Source organism: Phyllopteryx taeniolatus, chromosome 15 (genome assembly GCF_024500385.1).
Source record: "Phyllopteryx taeniolatus isolate TA_2022b chromosome 15, UOR_Ptae_1.2, whole genome shotgun sequence".
Lineage (NCBI taxonomy): Eukaryota > Metazoa > Chordata > Actinopteri > Syngnathiformes > Syngnathidae > Phyllopteryx > Phyllopteryx taeniolatus.
In genome coordinates this window covers 13,807,017-13,824,047 of record NC_084516.1, presented here as the reverse complement: position 1 = coordinate 13,824,047, position 17,031 = coordinate 13,807,017, and the positions used below count along the sequence as shown (strand labels likewise).

Here is a 17,031-nt window from a genome sequence, read left to right as displayed (position 1 = left end):
AATTATTTGCCTTTCAGTCAAAAATGTCACCCCTTGACAGTCACATACCATTTTTATTTTAATGGTTCTAAAAATGTCTGGTAGAAGAAATCAGCTCTGCTTGCAATTGTTATGTAATGCAAAGGGTCCAAATAACATTCTAAAAATCAAACATTGCCATTTTAATGCACTTAAAAAAAAATCTGGTGGCCACTAAAAATATAGAAACCCTCTTATAATGTGTTGGTATGTTTTAAGGAACAGGTAATAAACGATTATATAATTTCATTAGTCCAACTCGACCATCAACAGCACACAATTTATGAAATATTTGTCATATCATGTACAGTATTTTGCCTCGTTTGGCGCAACCCTGTTACAGATACTCAGACACTCAAAATATATCTTGATGATATTGCTGCTTAAATCCATCCATCCATTTTCTGTACCCCTTATCCTCACTAGAATCATGTGAGCTGGAGCTTATCTGAGCTGACATCGGGCAAAAGGCAGACGACACCCCGGAGTGGTCACCAGGCAATCACAAGGCACATTCTGTAGATACACTAAACTCGTCACACCGTCACCGAGTCGCAACTGAACCCACGCGGACTGCACAAAAGTCAGGCGACCGGGATCTAATCCGAGGGCACATACTGTATCGACAAATTGACATCACATTGACAATTTAGGACATTTTAGAGTCTTCAGTAAACCTAGCATGCATATTGTTGGAACATGGGATGGTGCCAGAGGACCCACGCAAGTAAAGAAAGAACATGCAAGCGCCACAGAAGGCCAAAGCCCATCCACTTGTCCACTGTGCCTTCTGAAAAACATATAGTACTGTATTTGAAAAATATGACTGCATAAATACAATTAAAGTTGAATTTTATCTAAATACTAACACAACTTCAGTATTACAATCCAGTAACAGGGTTTAATTTAATGTAACAGGGTTGAAAATCAATGCTAATATTAAGAGTTTTTGCTCAAGAGTACAATGTGTTAGCTGCTGTGCAAAGTGGTCAAGAACAAACTTGGTTTGGATATTAAACTGTATTTTTCTAAAATGAGTAACAGGGTTGTGTTGGTTTGCGTTACACCATTATGGCTGAAAACGTTGAAGAAATATGAAAAAACAGAAGTAAGGACATACCTTAGGTCTACCTACGGTCAGAGTGATTGACATAGCTTTTTAATACAGAAAAACAGTAGTGTATTGTATGAAAAGTTTTTGTTGTTGTTGTCTTCATCACAATTCTCAATCATTTTATATTTGTATGACAAGTAGTAGGGGGAAAAACACCACCAAACTTGGTACTCCTTGATACTCGCTTTGTCGGGGCGCCACCCCCCATCTTGAATGACATAAAGAAGCATTTCCAGCAACATTAATGATCGTTTCCGGATAGTTAAGCAATGTCGTTTAGCAACGAGTGCTGGAGACAACCAGGGTGAAATCAGCCTGGGAAGGCGTCGGTGGGCGTGCTGCCAAATACTCAATCGGCAAAAGCCAGCATATGCTGAGAAAATAAATAAAATAAAAGTATTTAAAGTTGAATTACGACACTCATTTGGTCAATTTCAAAAGTAGTATTTACGTCGTCTAATCATAGAAGAAGAAGTGACTTTTCCCTGTGAAGTTCATTGATATGAAGAGTAGATACGCCAGCGCGCTGGAGCAGCCGATGGAGATAGCACATCGGCGCTAGCCGCTCCGCGGCGGCCATGTTGGGGATGTTGACGTTCCCATCATGACATGAGGAAATTAAATCGTAACTTTCTCGTATATCAACGGATTTTCACGAGATTTATTTTTCTTGCTTTTCTTTTTTTTTTGTCAACCGTATGCAGCACAATGTGGAGGTTGTTTTAATTTGCTTGGCGTCCAGACACAGGGAATGCGCTGCCGGTTTTGCTCCCCCTATCTTCGCGTGCTCGTAGGCAGTGGGCAAGCGGTCACTTAACGCCACCTGCCGCCTAGTGGGACACATTACCTCCCTAAAGGTTCACCGTTATGTTCATTCAAACATTTTCTGCTAATCCCGTTCGTTCACTAATGTTCAATTCAAGACGTCTATAGTTTTGATTGATATATTCGCTGCTTCATAGTAAGATGTTTCATTTTTTTTTGTCCCACTCGTGTTGCTCAAAGATGACAAATGATGACTATTGCTGCTGAAACGATGCAAATTTCCTCATTGTGGGACCAATAAAGATTATCTTGTTACAAAACAATGAATAGAAATACCTTTTGGTGTGATGCGGTATATTGCCACACTACCAGAACACATACACACGATAATTTTACATTATTTATAAGTAATAATATAAATATAAACAAACCATAAAATAGTTTAATGAATACAATAACAATGTCATAATGATTAGTGGAATTTACAGAATCAACATTCTATACCACAAATAAGATTACTGCCACAGGTATGAGCTGTGTAGTGGACGCATATTGATGACGTAATATTTTTAGCGTATAGCCAAACTTCCTTTTTAAAAAATATATTATTAAAAAAGCCGAAAAACAGCTTTAATTACGCGATTTGTCACGCATAAAGCGAATATTGTGTTTTATAAAAGAAAAATATGAGACATGGCACAAAAGCTGGCTTGTGAAAATTCGGAACAATACATTTAATCGCTCTCGAGTCGAAAAGGTGACCAAACGCACATGCTGGTACGTGAGTCAATACGTTTACGACGAACTCAAATCTTGACCAATCACAATCGCCTAACGTCAGTCTCTTTCCAATCAGGTCGCTTGTTAGAAGGCTGACTTCCGAGTGGGCGTGTCTCTGGGCGATAGGAAGAGGAGGTCAAATAATCTGCAAAGGATGCGAAACGTGTGCAACAGTGCGCGTCTCCAAGATATTATCCCAGTTCGAAGATATTAACGGTGGATTTAAGGCGCTTATAGTGCAGGTAGTAGCACGTTTAATTTAGAACAAACTCAAGTGGTTGTGTTGGGCAAGTGTCGCGCTAACGTTAGCCGATGCTAAATGTCGCGTGCTCGCCGAGCGATAACGTAATGGAGATTTGCGAGCGCAAATCTGCCACATGAACTTTTGATGTAAACAATCGTCGAGTGCTTCTAGGTAGATACTTCTACTACCCTCGTTTTGGGGGAGTCATCCAGTCTGTTGGGAGCGTGTGTCGCGGTCGTAGCAAGCAGTCATGTTTCACTCAGTCCCCCGTCGTGTCACCACCGAGGTCGGTGTTAGGTCACTCAGGCTCCCGGGGGTCAGGGCATTCCGGCGGGCTGTGCAGGAGGATGACGGCCGAGGCTCGGGGTCGTGGCTGGGCGAGGCCGCGGGCCTTCTCCTGTGCACCCTCCACAGGGTGGGCGTCCTGGAGACCGCCGCTAGATCGAGACACAGGAGCAAGGGCTTGCTGTCCATATTCGCCGACCATTGCGGCTTCGTCACCGGCCAGAGGCTGCGGCGTGCGTGTCGGATCGCCGAACTGTACTCCAATCTGTACTCGGAGAGGACCCGCTGGACCCTGGTGGGCAGCATATGGCGCAGGTTCCAGAGCAAGCATTCCTCCCCGGGCAAGCTGATCGCGGCCCTTGCTGGGGTCTTCATGTGGGACAATGAGAAGATTCAAGATGACGAAATGCACAGGTTTGGAAACTCTATTTTTTTTACTTTTTTATTTTATTTTTTTTGAACACACGAGTCCAACATTCCAACCACAAAGGAACGCCTTCATTTGTCATGCACCCTATGTTTATCTAGGGGTCACCAACATGAACACCAAGGACGCATGACCTGAGGGCCTGTTCTAAAAATAGCTCACTAGTGATGGGACATTGTGATTTCCTAGGAATATTGTAGAAGTAATCATTTGAAAATCTAAACACTTATAGAAATAAAGTGTTGCATATTGATATGTTGTTTTTTTCCACATTATACACCATCCATCCATTTTCTACACTGCTTGTCCTCAGTAGGTTTTAATAACATATAATTAAAGGTAATTTGAGCAAATTTATTATTTCGGAAATGTGTATCAAACTGGTAGCCCATTCACTTTAATGGGTACCAAGGAAGTAGCTCTGTTTCAAAAAGGGCGGTGACCCTAATTCGGACTTTCTCATACTGTATTTGGCAGCACAGTGTCCTAGTGGTTGGCACATCTGCTTCACAGTCGCAAGGTCCTAGGGTTCAATCTCGTGTGCAGTTTTCATGTTCTCCTTGTGCTTGTGCCAGCTCACCAGCGGCCCTAATGAGGGCAAGGCAGCGCTGTGAAAGATGGATGAATAATGCAAATAATGCAATGATTGTGCAGATGCGGGCTGGAGCTGCAGGGCCTCGAGACTGTCAAGAGCCTAGACGCACACTCGGGTGCAGCGAGCGGTCGCGCCGAGCCCGGCTGGGAAGTTGTGATGGAGAAGAAGGACTTCCGAGTGTGGAAGCGGCCGATCCCCGGCAGTCACCTCTACGAGTACAGAGGTTAGCACCGGAGCAAGTGGCTTGTCAGGTGGACCATTTTGGGCTGTCAAAATCTGTTTCTATTTGTGTTTTATTGCAGTGTTGGGCTCATACACTGATGTCACACCAAGGCAGTTCTTCAATGTACAGGTACAAATGTCTTTTTCTGCTACGTCGCTCTGGTTTTTAATGGCCTATTGGTTTGAACTGAGGTCTCGCATTCGTTTCTTGCTCTACTCTTTACTCTATAAAGACTGTTATGCATATTACAATGGCAAAAAAAGAGCAAATATTTTGAAAATATGACTAGAAACATAGAAATCACCAGTAAACCACAAAAACAACAGGGATTATACATTACATGCATGAGTAGAAAAAAAAAAAAGTTAATACTAAATTAAACAGTTTTCCCAACAAAACTTAAATTTGTTCACATTTCAAGCTTTTACAGTACATTAAATGTAATATTTTAATATTCTTAAATGTCATAAGTGTAAAATTGAGTTTGCCACTGTTAATAATGGTACACACACACTTATGATGACATTGTTCACTATGGTACTGAGCAGTCAGGACGGAGCCGTACTGTGTGTACCACTTTGATTGCTATGCAACTGCTGCATTACCGTAAGTTCAATTTCTGGTTTCGTGGCTGTCATCACACTCTTTACTTGGTGGAATGACCAAAAAAGCCAAAGAAAAGTCTCTAAGTAGAAATACGGTCTGGTGTCAAGCCCAGCCCCAGCTTATTAGCGGCCCTAATGAGGGCAAGGCAGCGCTGTAAAAGATGGATGAATAATGCAAATAAATGCAAATTTGGCTGGGGCTTGGCTTTACTCGATCAGCGAGTTTAAAAAAGAGATAACCGATCACCGATCCGATCACAACATGGAGCAATGTATCTATTTAAATGACTTGTTCATTTACTGCATATACTTTTGTACTGTATACTGAGTATCTTCAAAAGTATTCTCTAGTCCAGGGATTTCCAACCAGTGTGCTGTGGGAAATTATCAAATTGTACTTAACTGTTCAAAAAAGTATTCCCTTACAAGAAATGATGTATCTTTGTTCCTCTATTTATGCCAGTGATGCATAGTGACAGACAGAACAAATAAATGCTCTTCTATTAGATGTCAGGAAGTACATACAGTAATTACTGTGTATCTACTTTTTGTGTCATTTTTGTTGGTGTGCCGGGTGATTTTCCAATTGTAAAATATGTGCCTTGGCTCCATAAAGGTTGGAAATCACTGCTCTGTTATTCTAATCAGTCAAGTCAAACCAACAGGACAGAAATAATGGGTGCTAACTTACTGTAATTAAATTTATTGTAATTAAATGTACAGTACAGTATTGTACAGTATTTATCTATCTACTGTAACTTTATATTTATGAAAAAACAAATAGTACAGTGCTGTTTCTTTTCTGTTTTTGCAATACTTATTGCATTTAAAAAAAATAAATTAATGCCTGTATTTATTTTACATGGAAAGTATATAATATTTTTTAGTTATATAAATAATAAAATACAATAATGAATTTGTTTGTTTTTTGTGCTTTCTGCTGTATTTAACGTTATTTATGCATGTATTGTACAGGAACATGAATTATGAAACCCGAATTAACGTCAAAGCTGTTGATTTTTGCACAGTAGTTGCTGTAAAAAGATCTTACAATCTTAAAAAAAAAAAAAAACCCAATAACAAATCTCTATCTTAAAATATATTGCACACATCGACGCACGACCATCAGTTGCTGTTGAGGCGCTCACATGCGTTTCATGTCAAGCGAACATGGTCAAGTATTTGTGGAGTCACCCGTTGCGCAAGCTGTTTATCACAAAGGTGATGTTAACACACTGTGGTTGCTAATATACGGAATATAAATAGCACTACACTTGACTGACTGCTGCTTTGTGTTTGTCCCCAGTTGGATACAGAGTACAGGAAGAAGTGGGACGCTCTGGTGATCAAACTGGAAGTGGTGGACAGGGACGTCAACACGGGCTCGGAAGTTCTACACTGGGCTACACACTTTCCTGTCAGTTCCACTCCTTCTTATTCTCTATTTATTTTCCAAAGCTACCTCCTCGATCAGTGGTTCTCAGTGTGGTAGTTGGGCTCCCTCTAGTGGTATCAGAAAGAATCACCGCCTAAGTACAGTTCAGTTGTATTTAACTTTTAAGTTCCTTACATTTGCATTTAATCTATAAGAACAGTTTGGTTTTAAACATTTATTTCGGTCCAGTTATTTCACTTTTACGTGCAGTATCTATATATTTTTTACAATTGAATTATTACCGTTTAAAATTTTCCTCCATTAACTACAATGTTAATGTTCAAGCTCTGCGTAATGTTGCAGTGCCTTACAATTATGTTGAAATATACTTTTTAGGAGGCGTACGATGTTTGAGAACCACAGGTTTAAAAAAAAAAAAAAATTAAATATTTGTTTCTTTCGTTTTTAAAAAAATATTTTTTTCCCCATTTTAAATCATGTCAAATCTCCTTCGCAGTATCCCATGTACTCCAGGGACTACGTGTATGTGCGACGCTATGAGGTCGACTTGGGAAACAACCTGATGATTCTAGTGTCCAGGTAAGAAATGATTATTAAAGGATACTTATTATTATTATTGTTGTTGTTATTAATTTTAAACTCGTGCTCAGGGGCCACATTTGCATTTTAAATCAGGATGATCCTTTGTAGATAAGCTTAAAAAAAGATAAACTGAGTATGTAAAATAGTTTTTTGTTAATAAAATAATGATTAGTGCTAATTTAAAATGTATTCCTTAGAATTAATTAGAATTAACCAATTCTGAGGTTTTTACCAATTTAGAATTTTTGTCTTCAATATATCGATTGTTTAAAGCGATAAATTAATACAAACGTAAAAATGGAAGAATATATTTGAATTCACCAATTTTAGTAAAATCAACTTTTTTGTCACTATGTTCGTTAGAGCCGTGCAGCATCCTCGAGTTCCCGAGTCTCAGGATTTTGTGAGAGTTCACGCATATCAATCCAAGATGGTCATCCGTCCACACAAGTCCTTCGATGAGGTTAGAATCACACCCTGATCATTTTGTGTCATCAAATATACTGAACCTTGCTATGAATATTGAAATGTCCAGGTTACATAATGCAAAGTGAACCATTTCAAACACTTGATGATGATGATGATGATGATGATGATGATGTTGACAGAATGGATTTGACTACCTGCTAACCTACAGTGACGACCCTCAGACCGCCTTCCCTCGTTACTGCGTGAGCTGGATGGTGTCAAGTGGTGAGCTTTTCATCTCACAACTCTGTGACTTTCACAAATAATACATCATTCATTGTTCGTTAGTCCATATTCAGAAATTCTAGGGGCGGAATGCAGTAGGACTCCTATAAATATTCTTAGAAGAAACAGCTACCGCTGGTCTGCTCTGTTTTCTTATTTCAAGTCCAAAACAGTCCAAAAGTTTGTGTATACTTGTTTGATCTGGTAAGTTGCTCTCTATTATTATTTTTAACTTAAAGATTTAAAATACTTTTTAGTTACATTTTTGTATTTTTATTTAACATTTAAAATACGCATTTAACTAATAAAGGATTATATTCCACATTATTTGATTTATTAATAACAACTATTGTATTTAATATGCGTATGTTCATTAAAATGTTAAATGCTGTTTAACATTTGCATTTATATTTAAATTTAATATGCATTTAAATTTTTTATAATAGATTAATAATTCAACAAAAAAGAGAATTATGTATTTAGAAAAAAAATCAAATATTTTCCTTTTATAAACATCACCATAGGTTTTCTATTTTATTTACAAAATTAAATGCACATTTTTTAAATTATTCTTTTAAAAAGTACTTTTGCTTTAAATATTTCAATGTAGTTGTCAATTTTTTACATTTGATTCTTTTGTAAAAAAATAAATAAAAAAATTGGAAATTTAATAAATATTTACACTGTCTTAAAAATTTGACCATTGACAATTAGAAAATATAATTATTATAATTTAATAATTCAATTTACTTTAAGTATTTTATTTAAGTGCATTTTTAATTAAGACCAGAGCAAAATATAATGGTGTAGAAAAACCTGAGTTGACTGGTAATTTAATCTTTGCTCAAGATTATGTTTTAATTGTATAATAATTATTTTTTTAATCCAAATTTAGTTGGAAATACTTATTTTAATTGAATGAATTATTTTGAGGATTTTCTCATGGGGTATGCAGTACAGAAGAATATAAATTGTATACAAGCATTTTTGTGTTATGGTCCCTACGTACAAAATGAAACGCATTTACGGATCTGTCCTATCCCGACGTGATAGGCATGCCGGACTTCCTGGAGAAGCTTCACACGGCCGCATTGAAGGCCAAGAACTTAGAGGTGGGCATCCACGACTATGCCGGCGTCATCAAGTCCAACGACAATACGGGCCGCCAGCAGAACCAGGAGCGCCACGCCGCTGAGAAGAAACACGCCGGCGGTCCCGGTCAGATGTTCGCTTGACGTTAATGAGGATACAGATGAAACCCTCCAAACCCTACTTTGTGGGTACGATGTGTGTGAAGATATATATATATATATATATATATAAAACAAAAAAATGTAATTTTTTTTTTAATTATTATTTTTTGGGGGGTAGATGAAATGTCAAAGAGAACAATAGACCTCTGCCAATGTGTGTACACTGACACTCGGGCCAAAGCATTCATTGTTTGGCCTTCATTGACATTTTGGTGGACATGTTTTTTTTTTTTTTTTTTTTTTTGCAGTATTTCCAATACAACATGAGTATGCATTTCTGCACTGATAGATGAAGGCCTCAATGGGAGAACACTGGTATGCTCTTTCTTTCTTTCTTTCTTTCTTTTTCTTTCTCTCTTGCTCTTTCCATCCTTCTTTCTTTCTTTCCTTCTTTCTTCCTTCTTATGACTCAGTCATGCTATGTCTTTCTCTCTTTCGTCATATGACTCACAGTCATGCTATTTCTGCTACCATGTCCACACAATATGAGGGCTTTAAAAGCAAGCTAAACCAGTCCTTCCACAGCGGGGACGCAGTGTCTTATAACAACCGTGGAAATCCTCACGTCCAGTGGTACACATACACTTGGTAGTCCTTGTCGAAAACAGCACTTCACAATCTGTTCACGTATCAATCATTTCACAATGGGAAAAAAAGGTTACCCCATTTCAACTCCTTTTCGTAGCGAGCTAACATTTCACTGTGATTTTGTTTAAGCTCTGTTGTTTAATGTTATTCTGCTGTGTTCGTCCTATAATGAATGTACAAAGCGCGCAACATGTTGCGGAATAATGCATCACGTCTAAATAACGTTTACAGCCTGGCAATGTGGCAGACAACATGCATTTCCATCTTTTTCCTTTCTGTCTCGAGCTGTACTGTATTGGTGTCGTGTTCCTGTCGTATCCCGCAAAGAGCAATTTCCTGATCTTCAGTAGTTTACCAATCCAAGGGTGTTGAATTGGTAGTCACTTTTTTCCCTGCTTTTCCCGACTAAAAGGGTTCCAATAACCAGTGAAACATGAGACAATATTTGCTAATGCCCGCAAATGTCACACTGTTGTGTAGACCTGCATGGATACAAAATATGTTTTTCTTATCACATGGCAACTGATAACAAAGGTGTGGAATTCTGTTGCATGTTGATCTGGAATGTCATTAAAACAAAGGAGCTTATTAGAATAGTTTGTGTCTCACACTGTGTGTCTGTACCAAGATTGACGGTCACACTCAAAAGAAAAAAATAATATGACAAGAAAAATGTAGATCAGTGGTGTAAATATGTTTTTGGGGAGGAAAAAAGTCAGAATTTTATGATGGTTGTATTATTACCAGAAAAAATGTCAAAACAAAGTTGGAGTATTAGGAGTTAGAATTTTGCAAGAATTGTATACAAGAAAGTAGCCTGGATTGTATGAGCATAACATTTATGAATACAGTATTAATATTTTAAGGAAAATGACAATTTTGAGAGTTGAGAAATACTATTCCAAGATCAATTATGAAACATTGTTTGCATGATAGCATAGTTTCCTAAGTATTATTTGATTGTAGTCAGACAGAATCTTCATTGAAAAAGAAAAAAACTATTTTATTATTATTTTTAAAATTGATATATATTATAACAGTAAGATAAAAAAGACTTGGGCAATTATGCTGTATTTGGCTAATCATATGAGAATAAAGTAATGAGAAAACTAATTCTATGGCACTATTTATGCATAAAAAGTAATGAGCAAGAACAAAGTTTTAATACAATCTTCCAGAATTCTATGACAATACAGTTAGACTATTATGAGAGGAAAAAAAGTCATAATTTTATGAGAATTAAGTTCTTATCTTGGCAGGGAGAAAAATCTGAATTTTACAATACTCATTTAAAAAAAACACATTTACAAAAATTAAGTTGTAATATTATGCAGTCAGACTATTGCAAACATAGTCATAGTACATACTGAGAAAAAAGGTCTACTAAAATCTACTAAAACTATAAAGTCATTTGATGTGAATGCGCGAGGGATGCGGGTCATCACTGGGGGCAGACAGTAAACACGGCGGCACACATTATTCAGCCTGTGGCTCACACTCCAGACGTTCGAGCACGTACTGCCTGCTAGACACCATGCACCCCACAATGTTTTGAGGTTCAACATAATACAGTAGCCCGAATAACACAAAAACAATTTGGCAATTTGAATAACGACACCAAGTAGTTCTGCAAATTGTTGCGTTTAGGGAAGATGCCTTTTTCCCTGTGTAGGCACAGCTTGATGGCTAACTGCATACTGTAGTTGTAAACATGTTATTACTACTAAGTACAGTAATCCCCCGCTATGTCGCAGGTCCTGCTTCGCATTCTCTGTATATCGTAGAATTTTTTTTGAGGAACTGTTATTGCAGTTGTTACTTATTATTCCTTGCTAACTTATTTTTTATACTGTTTCTACAATATTTTTGTGTTATCCGTTGCTCCTGCTCTCTCAATATATAAAATGTGTTGGTCTGGAAGGTAACCCCAGTGATTGAGGGGGGGGGGGGGGATTACCGTAAATCGCAATTGTGCCGGACTGCCACTGATGAAAGGCGCTCAGTACTTACAGTATATAGTGTCCGAAGGCCGACTCATGCCAAAAAGCCCAAGTAGGCTTTATTTTAGCCAAACCCCCTAAATCTGGACAACTGAAATAGGGAAAAAAGAATTTAACACTATACAGTGGGACCTTGATTTAACGGACTAATAGGGTGCAGAGGTCATCCCGTTAAATTATATTAAATTGAACGCTTTTTTTGTGGCCTAAAAACACCAGTAGATTACAAAATTATTGTTTTGTACTTTTTCCGTGGGATAAAAACACCCAGTACAGCACTAAATTATTGTAATTAAATATAAAAAAATAGCCTTTAAAATGTTTGAAAAGTTTCCCCAAATTGACCTCACTGGTGCATGAATGGGATGATTTTGAGTTGCAACCTGATGCTATTTTCTGTCCATCAAATCTGCTGTCCACAACTATTTTTGTTTTAAAAAAAAATTCACCCAAGTCACTATTAGAGGAGATGACACCGCTGATTAAGCCTGTCAACTCCTCTAAAATCTTTTTTTTAAATATTTTTTTTTAAATTAACTGTCTACCGTATACATTTTCTGCACTGGCCCAGTTAGTGGCGCACCGCAAATGACGTAGCAGAGATGACGGCACGGAAATGAGTCATAGTAAAAAGCACACTCAAAATATTATTTTGCATTTCTGTAGCATAAAATAATCATACAATAATTACTGTGCAAACAAAAACAATAATAAAAGTTGCCGCAAAACAAAACCAAACACCTACATCCTTTGGCTGCCAACAGCCGTGTGGGCGGCCACGTGTGCTGAGCAGCAATCCTCTCGTCCTTACTTATCTGTTTTTATTGCTTTCATTGATCCTGATCTCACTTTGTTTATCGTGTGTAAGTTAACTTGCTAGTGACCCAGCGATGTGGTCTCTCAGATCAAATCTCAGCATTCCCTTTTCAGGGTCTTTTTTAGGAAAAGGGCACACAGTGAGATGTGGAAACATTTTTCTTACACGGCAGACACTAAGGGCAAACTGAAAGATACGACAATTAAGTCTGCAAAGCCTCAAAAGGGGCAGATGATCTCCAAACAGCTCACTGAACAGCATCGTCAAAGAGTTGAAAGAGCGACAGCTTCGCAAATGTGAAGTGTTTGAACAGCTAACTTTCAAATCGAATTCTAACGATTGTGAATGAACAAACGTGTGCCCAACTGGTTGCATTTGATGCAGCAATTAATAAATTGTGCTGTTTGTTGATGAGCGGCGTCTCGCGCTCACCCGCCAACTATGCAGCTCTCTAAAATCGAAATGATGATGTAACTGTATTGTTGACTACGTAAGAAATCATGTGTATAAATATTTCCCCCCAGTCCGGTCCTTTGTAGTGTGTGACTGCAGACTCTCCCTCACCCTGTTTGCTACCATGAGCGATTAGCATTTAGTTTGTCCAAGACGGCTGCCGTAGTGCAGCCTAATGGGATAACGTGCGTAAAGCCTGTTTTCCTTGCCTGGAGTCTGGAAGAAAGGTCAAGGCAGCCAAAACACACTGTAATTGCTTGCATGCCTTTGTGTGCTTAGAAATAATAATAATAATAATAATAGTCTACTATTGTGATAGAATAGGTTTCTGCTGAACTGTTGCTGCAATATCAATAAACACTATTTACAGATATACAGTGCAGTACACTGCTTTCATAAAGATAATGAGGCTCTGTTCTGATTGACACCATCAGAGAGGTATTAATGTAACAATATGTTTATTATTGTAACATGGAGCGGTGTGCCACTGCACTGCGTCAAACTGAGAGCGGTTCCTAATATTTTGACTCTCATTGACCTATGAACTGTACATAGCCGCAATAATAACCATATTGTTAAATGAATACCTCTCTGTAAATGTCGATATAAAACTGAACATTATTAATAATAAAAATAGGTAGAATTCTTTATACTGTTCTTTATTCATGGCATGAGTGTTCATAGGGACGTTGGGTAATTTTGAAATAAATACATGACTCACTCTCTTTATTAGACTGCAACAATAACAAAATAATTTAAATAAAAGGAAAAAAACAAATCAGGAAAAAACACCCTCTCAAGACTGCGCTTTCTATTTAACTTCTACCGTTAATATTTTTACCATAATGTTATTAAGACACTGGTGGCTTCATGTATTAAATGTCTATTCTGAGCACATGGACACATACAGTATTAAACATGTATTCATTATGATCCGAGTGTGCTTTATGCATTTCAAACAAGCTGAGGCTAATATATCAAGTTGAGTGCTGTAATAACATTTCATCATCTCCATAAGAGCACACAACGTCTGCTCGCTTTGATTTATGGATCTGGTAACAGCGTTAATAAAATGACCTCTATCGGCTCCACTTATTGGCCATATAGTTGAGCCACTTACTCTAATTGAGACACACAAATCTGCCATGTTGGCTTTGGCCCATATTCATCATTTAAAGAAACGGGATGTTGGCATGACGTTTATTGCAGCTTAGACACAATAAGGCAAAACAGTCAGACGTGGTGTGAAGCAAAACAACAGCAGGATATTTTGGATGCAGCAAGTGCTCACAAGGCTCCAAAGTGCTTGGCACAACCATGGACAGAGTCGCACTGCATGGTTAGATCAAGCACAATGGTGCCCTGGGCAGGGAAGCGAGAAAAGGGCCGAGAAAAAAAGCCCCCCCCCCAAAAAAAAAAAAAAAAAACTCAACAGGAGCTCGCGGTGAGAAGAAAAATAGCAAATGTTGGCGACAACTTGAGTTACGTTTGAAAAAAGAAGGTGGAAGAGAAACGGAAGCATTCTTGTGGATCTGTTCGACGTCATCTTCAAGTTGATGGAATTTGGGAAGACAAATGAACATTGGCTTCAAAAATACACTTTCAGTATGTATAGATGTATTCATTTTTGTTTTAATGTTAAGCCCCAAATGGTTCATACCTGGGCCCCATTTTGAGTTAGTTACAAAAAAAAAGTGTCAAAAGACATTTAATAACAAAACAAGTTTTTTTTTTGGAAACTTTTTTTCATATCCCATATTCTAATTGCATAGTTAATTAGAATCATCTACATCAGGCTCGAATTTCCCTTCACCTCTTCTGTCTGTCTCGTTGATGCACCTCAAAAATGTGAACAGCTGTACAAGTGTGTCTTCAAAAAACAACATCAACATTAAAAAGAATCAAAATCAAGACAACAACAACACGCCACATGTAATTACTTTTTTGAAATTAAAAAAGTCTTTTTCCACAGCTACTTTTTTATTATTATTTACCCAACACGACATAAAATGTTCACAGGTCAATGTGGCCAGCTGTATAAATGTATAATTGCCAGCTGAAAATACAAAGAAGAAGAAAATAACTAGGTACTCTTCATTTTATTGAAAAAAAAAAAGTTTTGTTATTTTTTAAAAATGGGTCACTTGAACTAACGTAACCAAAAATCGTCATGGGTCAATGTGACCCGCTGTATGTATGTGTCACTGTCAGTCAAAAATAAATTCTAAAACATTTTTCAAATTATATAATGAAAAGAAGCAAATCCCCTATATATATATATATATATATATATATATATATATAGAGTTTAAATTTCAAAACAGGTCACTATGAGCCGCAACATAACCAAAAATGTTTCCGAGTCATTGTGACCCACAACCCAAAAAAAAAAAAAGTGTATCGCAACCCTGTAAAAATGTAATAAACCAAGTAAATTAAAAAACGAAAAGACAAGAACAGCAAGCCGATCCTTACAAAACATTTTTTTCTCCTCCCCCACTTTTTAAACTTTAAATCTAGGTGATTTGACCTACAACCTAATGCAAGGGTTACAAAAAAAAAAAAAAAAAAGATATTGTCCTAAAACTCAAGTGCCTGAATGAAAAAAAAATTTGAACACAACTTCTGACATTTTTTAACAAAACAGCTGTGAATTGTTTTGAGCTGTAGCATTAATAACAGAGAACAAGATTACTCATAGGCCAGGGCTCACTGCGGTTTAAAAAAAAAAAAGAGGGCCCCACCCTTCTTGCGGACAAACTGCGTCAAACCCCACCCAAACCCCACCAGTCCCCTCTTGGCGGTCACCCCAACTTTGTCGAAAAGAATCTCGGCAAATTCGGACATTTTTTCGGACCAACTTTACTGATAACGCCTGAAAGTGGTACCCAAGCAGGTCAATTTTCTTTTGCGCTGATTGCTTTTCATTACACAAGCTAAGTAGCTAAGATGTCTGTCTCGGACATTTTTCACGTCGCTCCTGATGTTTTCCCTCCTACCCTTGTTGAATGACAATCTTGTTACCTTCCCTTAAGTGTTTCTCTTCTCCTGTGGGATGTTTTAGTAAATGGTCCGAAACCTTGCATTGGTGGTGAGCCAATGGCAAAATGGATAGATTTTGATGGGATGGATGATATTTTCATGGATGATTGTGATACTGACATGAAGTATGCATCCTTACCCGGTTGCTTACCAATGTTCACCTGTTGTGCTGCAAAAATGAGTGATTAATGACAAATCAAAAGAGAACTTTTCCTTTTTAGCCCACCATCTGAAAAAAAAACTACCCACCTTTTCCATTGTGAGGACGTCCTTGAAGGTGATGAGTGCTGGGATGCTTGTGGTGGTGGTGGTTGTTGAGAAGATGTTTCCAGACTGCTCTACTGGAGCCAGACTGTCCCGACTGGGTCCTCAGCACCCTTCAAGTCACCATTGCCTTCCTGCCCCTCCTTCCAGCTAAAGGAGGGGTCAGCGATGTTCTCCTCTCGGGATAGGTGCGCTGCCAAGGGGCGATGCTAAACACTACCATTGGACATGAGAATGGGGCGGGGGGGATTTTGCTTTTGGAGGATGGCTCCAATTCCGCATTTCATAAATATTAATACAGAGGCCTCCCTCCGTGTCCGCCCTCCCTAAATGGCTAGTTTCTTTAATTTTGTTAGTGGGGGGAGTGGGAGTGCTTTATTCACTAAATGGCTTTTATTAGTGGCCGGTCTTCAACTCTTTCATTAGCTAAAGTGCTGCTATAATTTACAGGGAGAGAAACCGGGGGGGAGGGTTGGATTGGAGGCCGAGTCTGATTGGTGAGGATGCCAGGCCGACTGGAAAGTCCTTCAAGTCCTCGGATTCATACTCGCTAAAACAACTGTGGCCCACCACACATCAGAGTGACATGATTTAACCAAAAAATAAAATAAAATAAAAAATACAAAAAAAACAAAGCGCTTCCGATTGTGAAGTAACATCAATATCAATTGCATGCAGCCACTTTGGACAAACATTTGTGAACACGAGTCGATAAGCGCTGCACATTGAACGAACAAAGTCTACCTCACAATCGAGAGGTTCTGGGTTTGATTCTCAGTGTGTGGAGTTTGAATGTTCTCTTGGTCCTTGCATGGGTTTTCACTGGGTACTCTGGCTTCCACCCACATGACAAAAACATGCAGGTTAAGTTCAGTGTTCATCAAAAT

At 38.1% G+C, this 17,031-nt stretch overlaps 1 protein-coding gene across 1 annotated transcript; it reads left to right on the top strand.

The window, feature by feature from the left end:
• The first annotated feature begins 2,491 nt into the window (after positions 1-2,491).
• stard7 (StAR related lipid transfer domain containing 7) lies at positions 2,492-10,164 on the top strand. Its single transcript, XM_061800131.1, has 9 exons — positions 2,492-3,620; positions 4,288-4,451; positions 4,531-4,580; positions 6,363-6,473; positions 6,949-7,031; positions 7,398-7,497; positions 7,643-7,727; positions 8,781-9,007; positions 9,229-10,164. The coding sequence occupies exons 1-8, from the start codon at positions 3,172-3,174 to the stop codon at positions 8,960-8,962; spliced, it is 1,224 nt and encodes a 407-aa protein (XP_061656115.1). The 5' UTR covers positions 2,492-3,171; the 3' UTR covers positions 8,963-9,007; positions 9,229-10,164.
• The last annotated feature ends 6,867 nt before the right edge of the window (positions 10,165-17,031 follow it).

What these genes read in the sequence shown, in the direction of transcription:
- stard7 (XM_061800131.1), top strand. Translation starts at nt 3,172, where the DNA reads ATGTTTCACTCAGTCCCCCGTCGTGTCACCACCGAGGTCGGTGTTAGG. An exon ending in TCACCTCTACGAGTACAGAG is followed by an intron (nt 4,452 to 4,530) that starts GTTAGCACCGGA and finishes GTTTTATTGCAG; the next exon opens with TGTTGGGCTCATACACTGAT. An exon ending in ACTGGGCTACACACTTTCCT is followed by an intron (nt 6,474 to 6,948) that starts GTCAGTTCCACT and finishes TCTCCTTCGCAG; the next exon opens with TATCCCATGTACTCCAGGGA.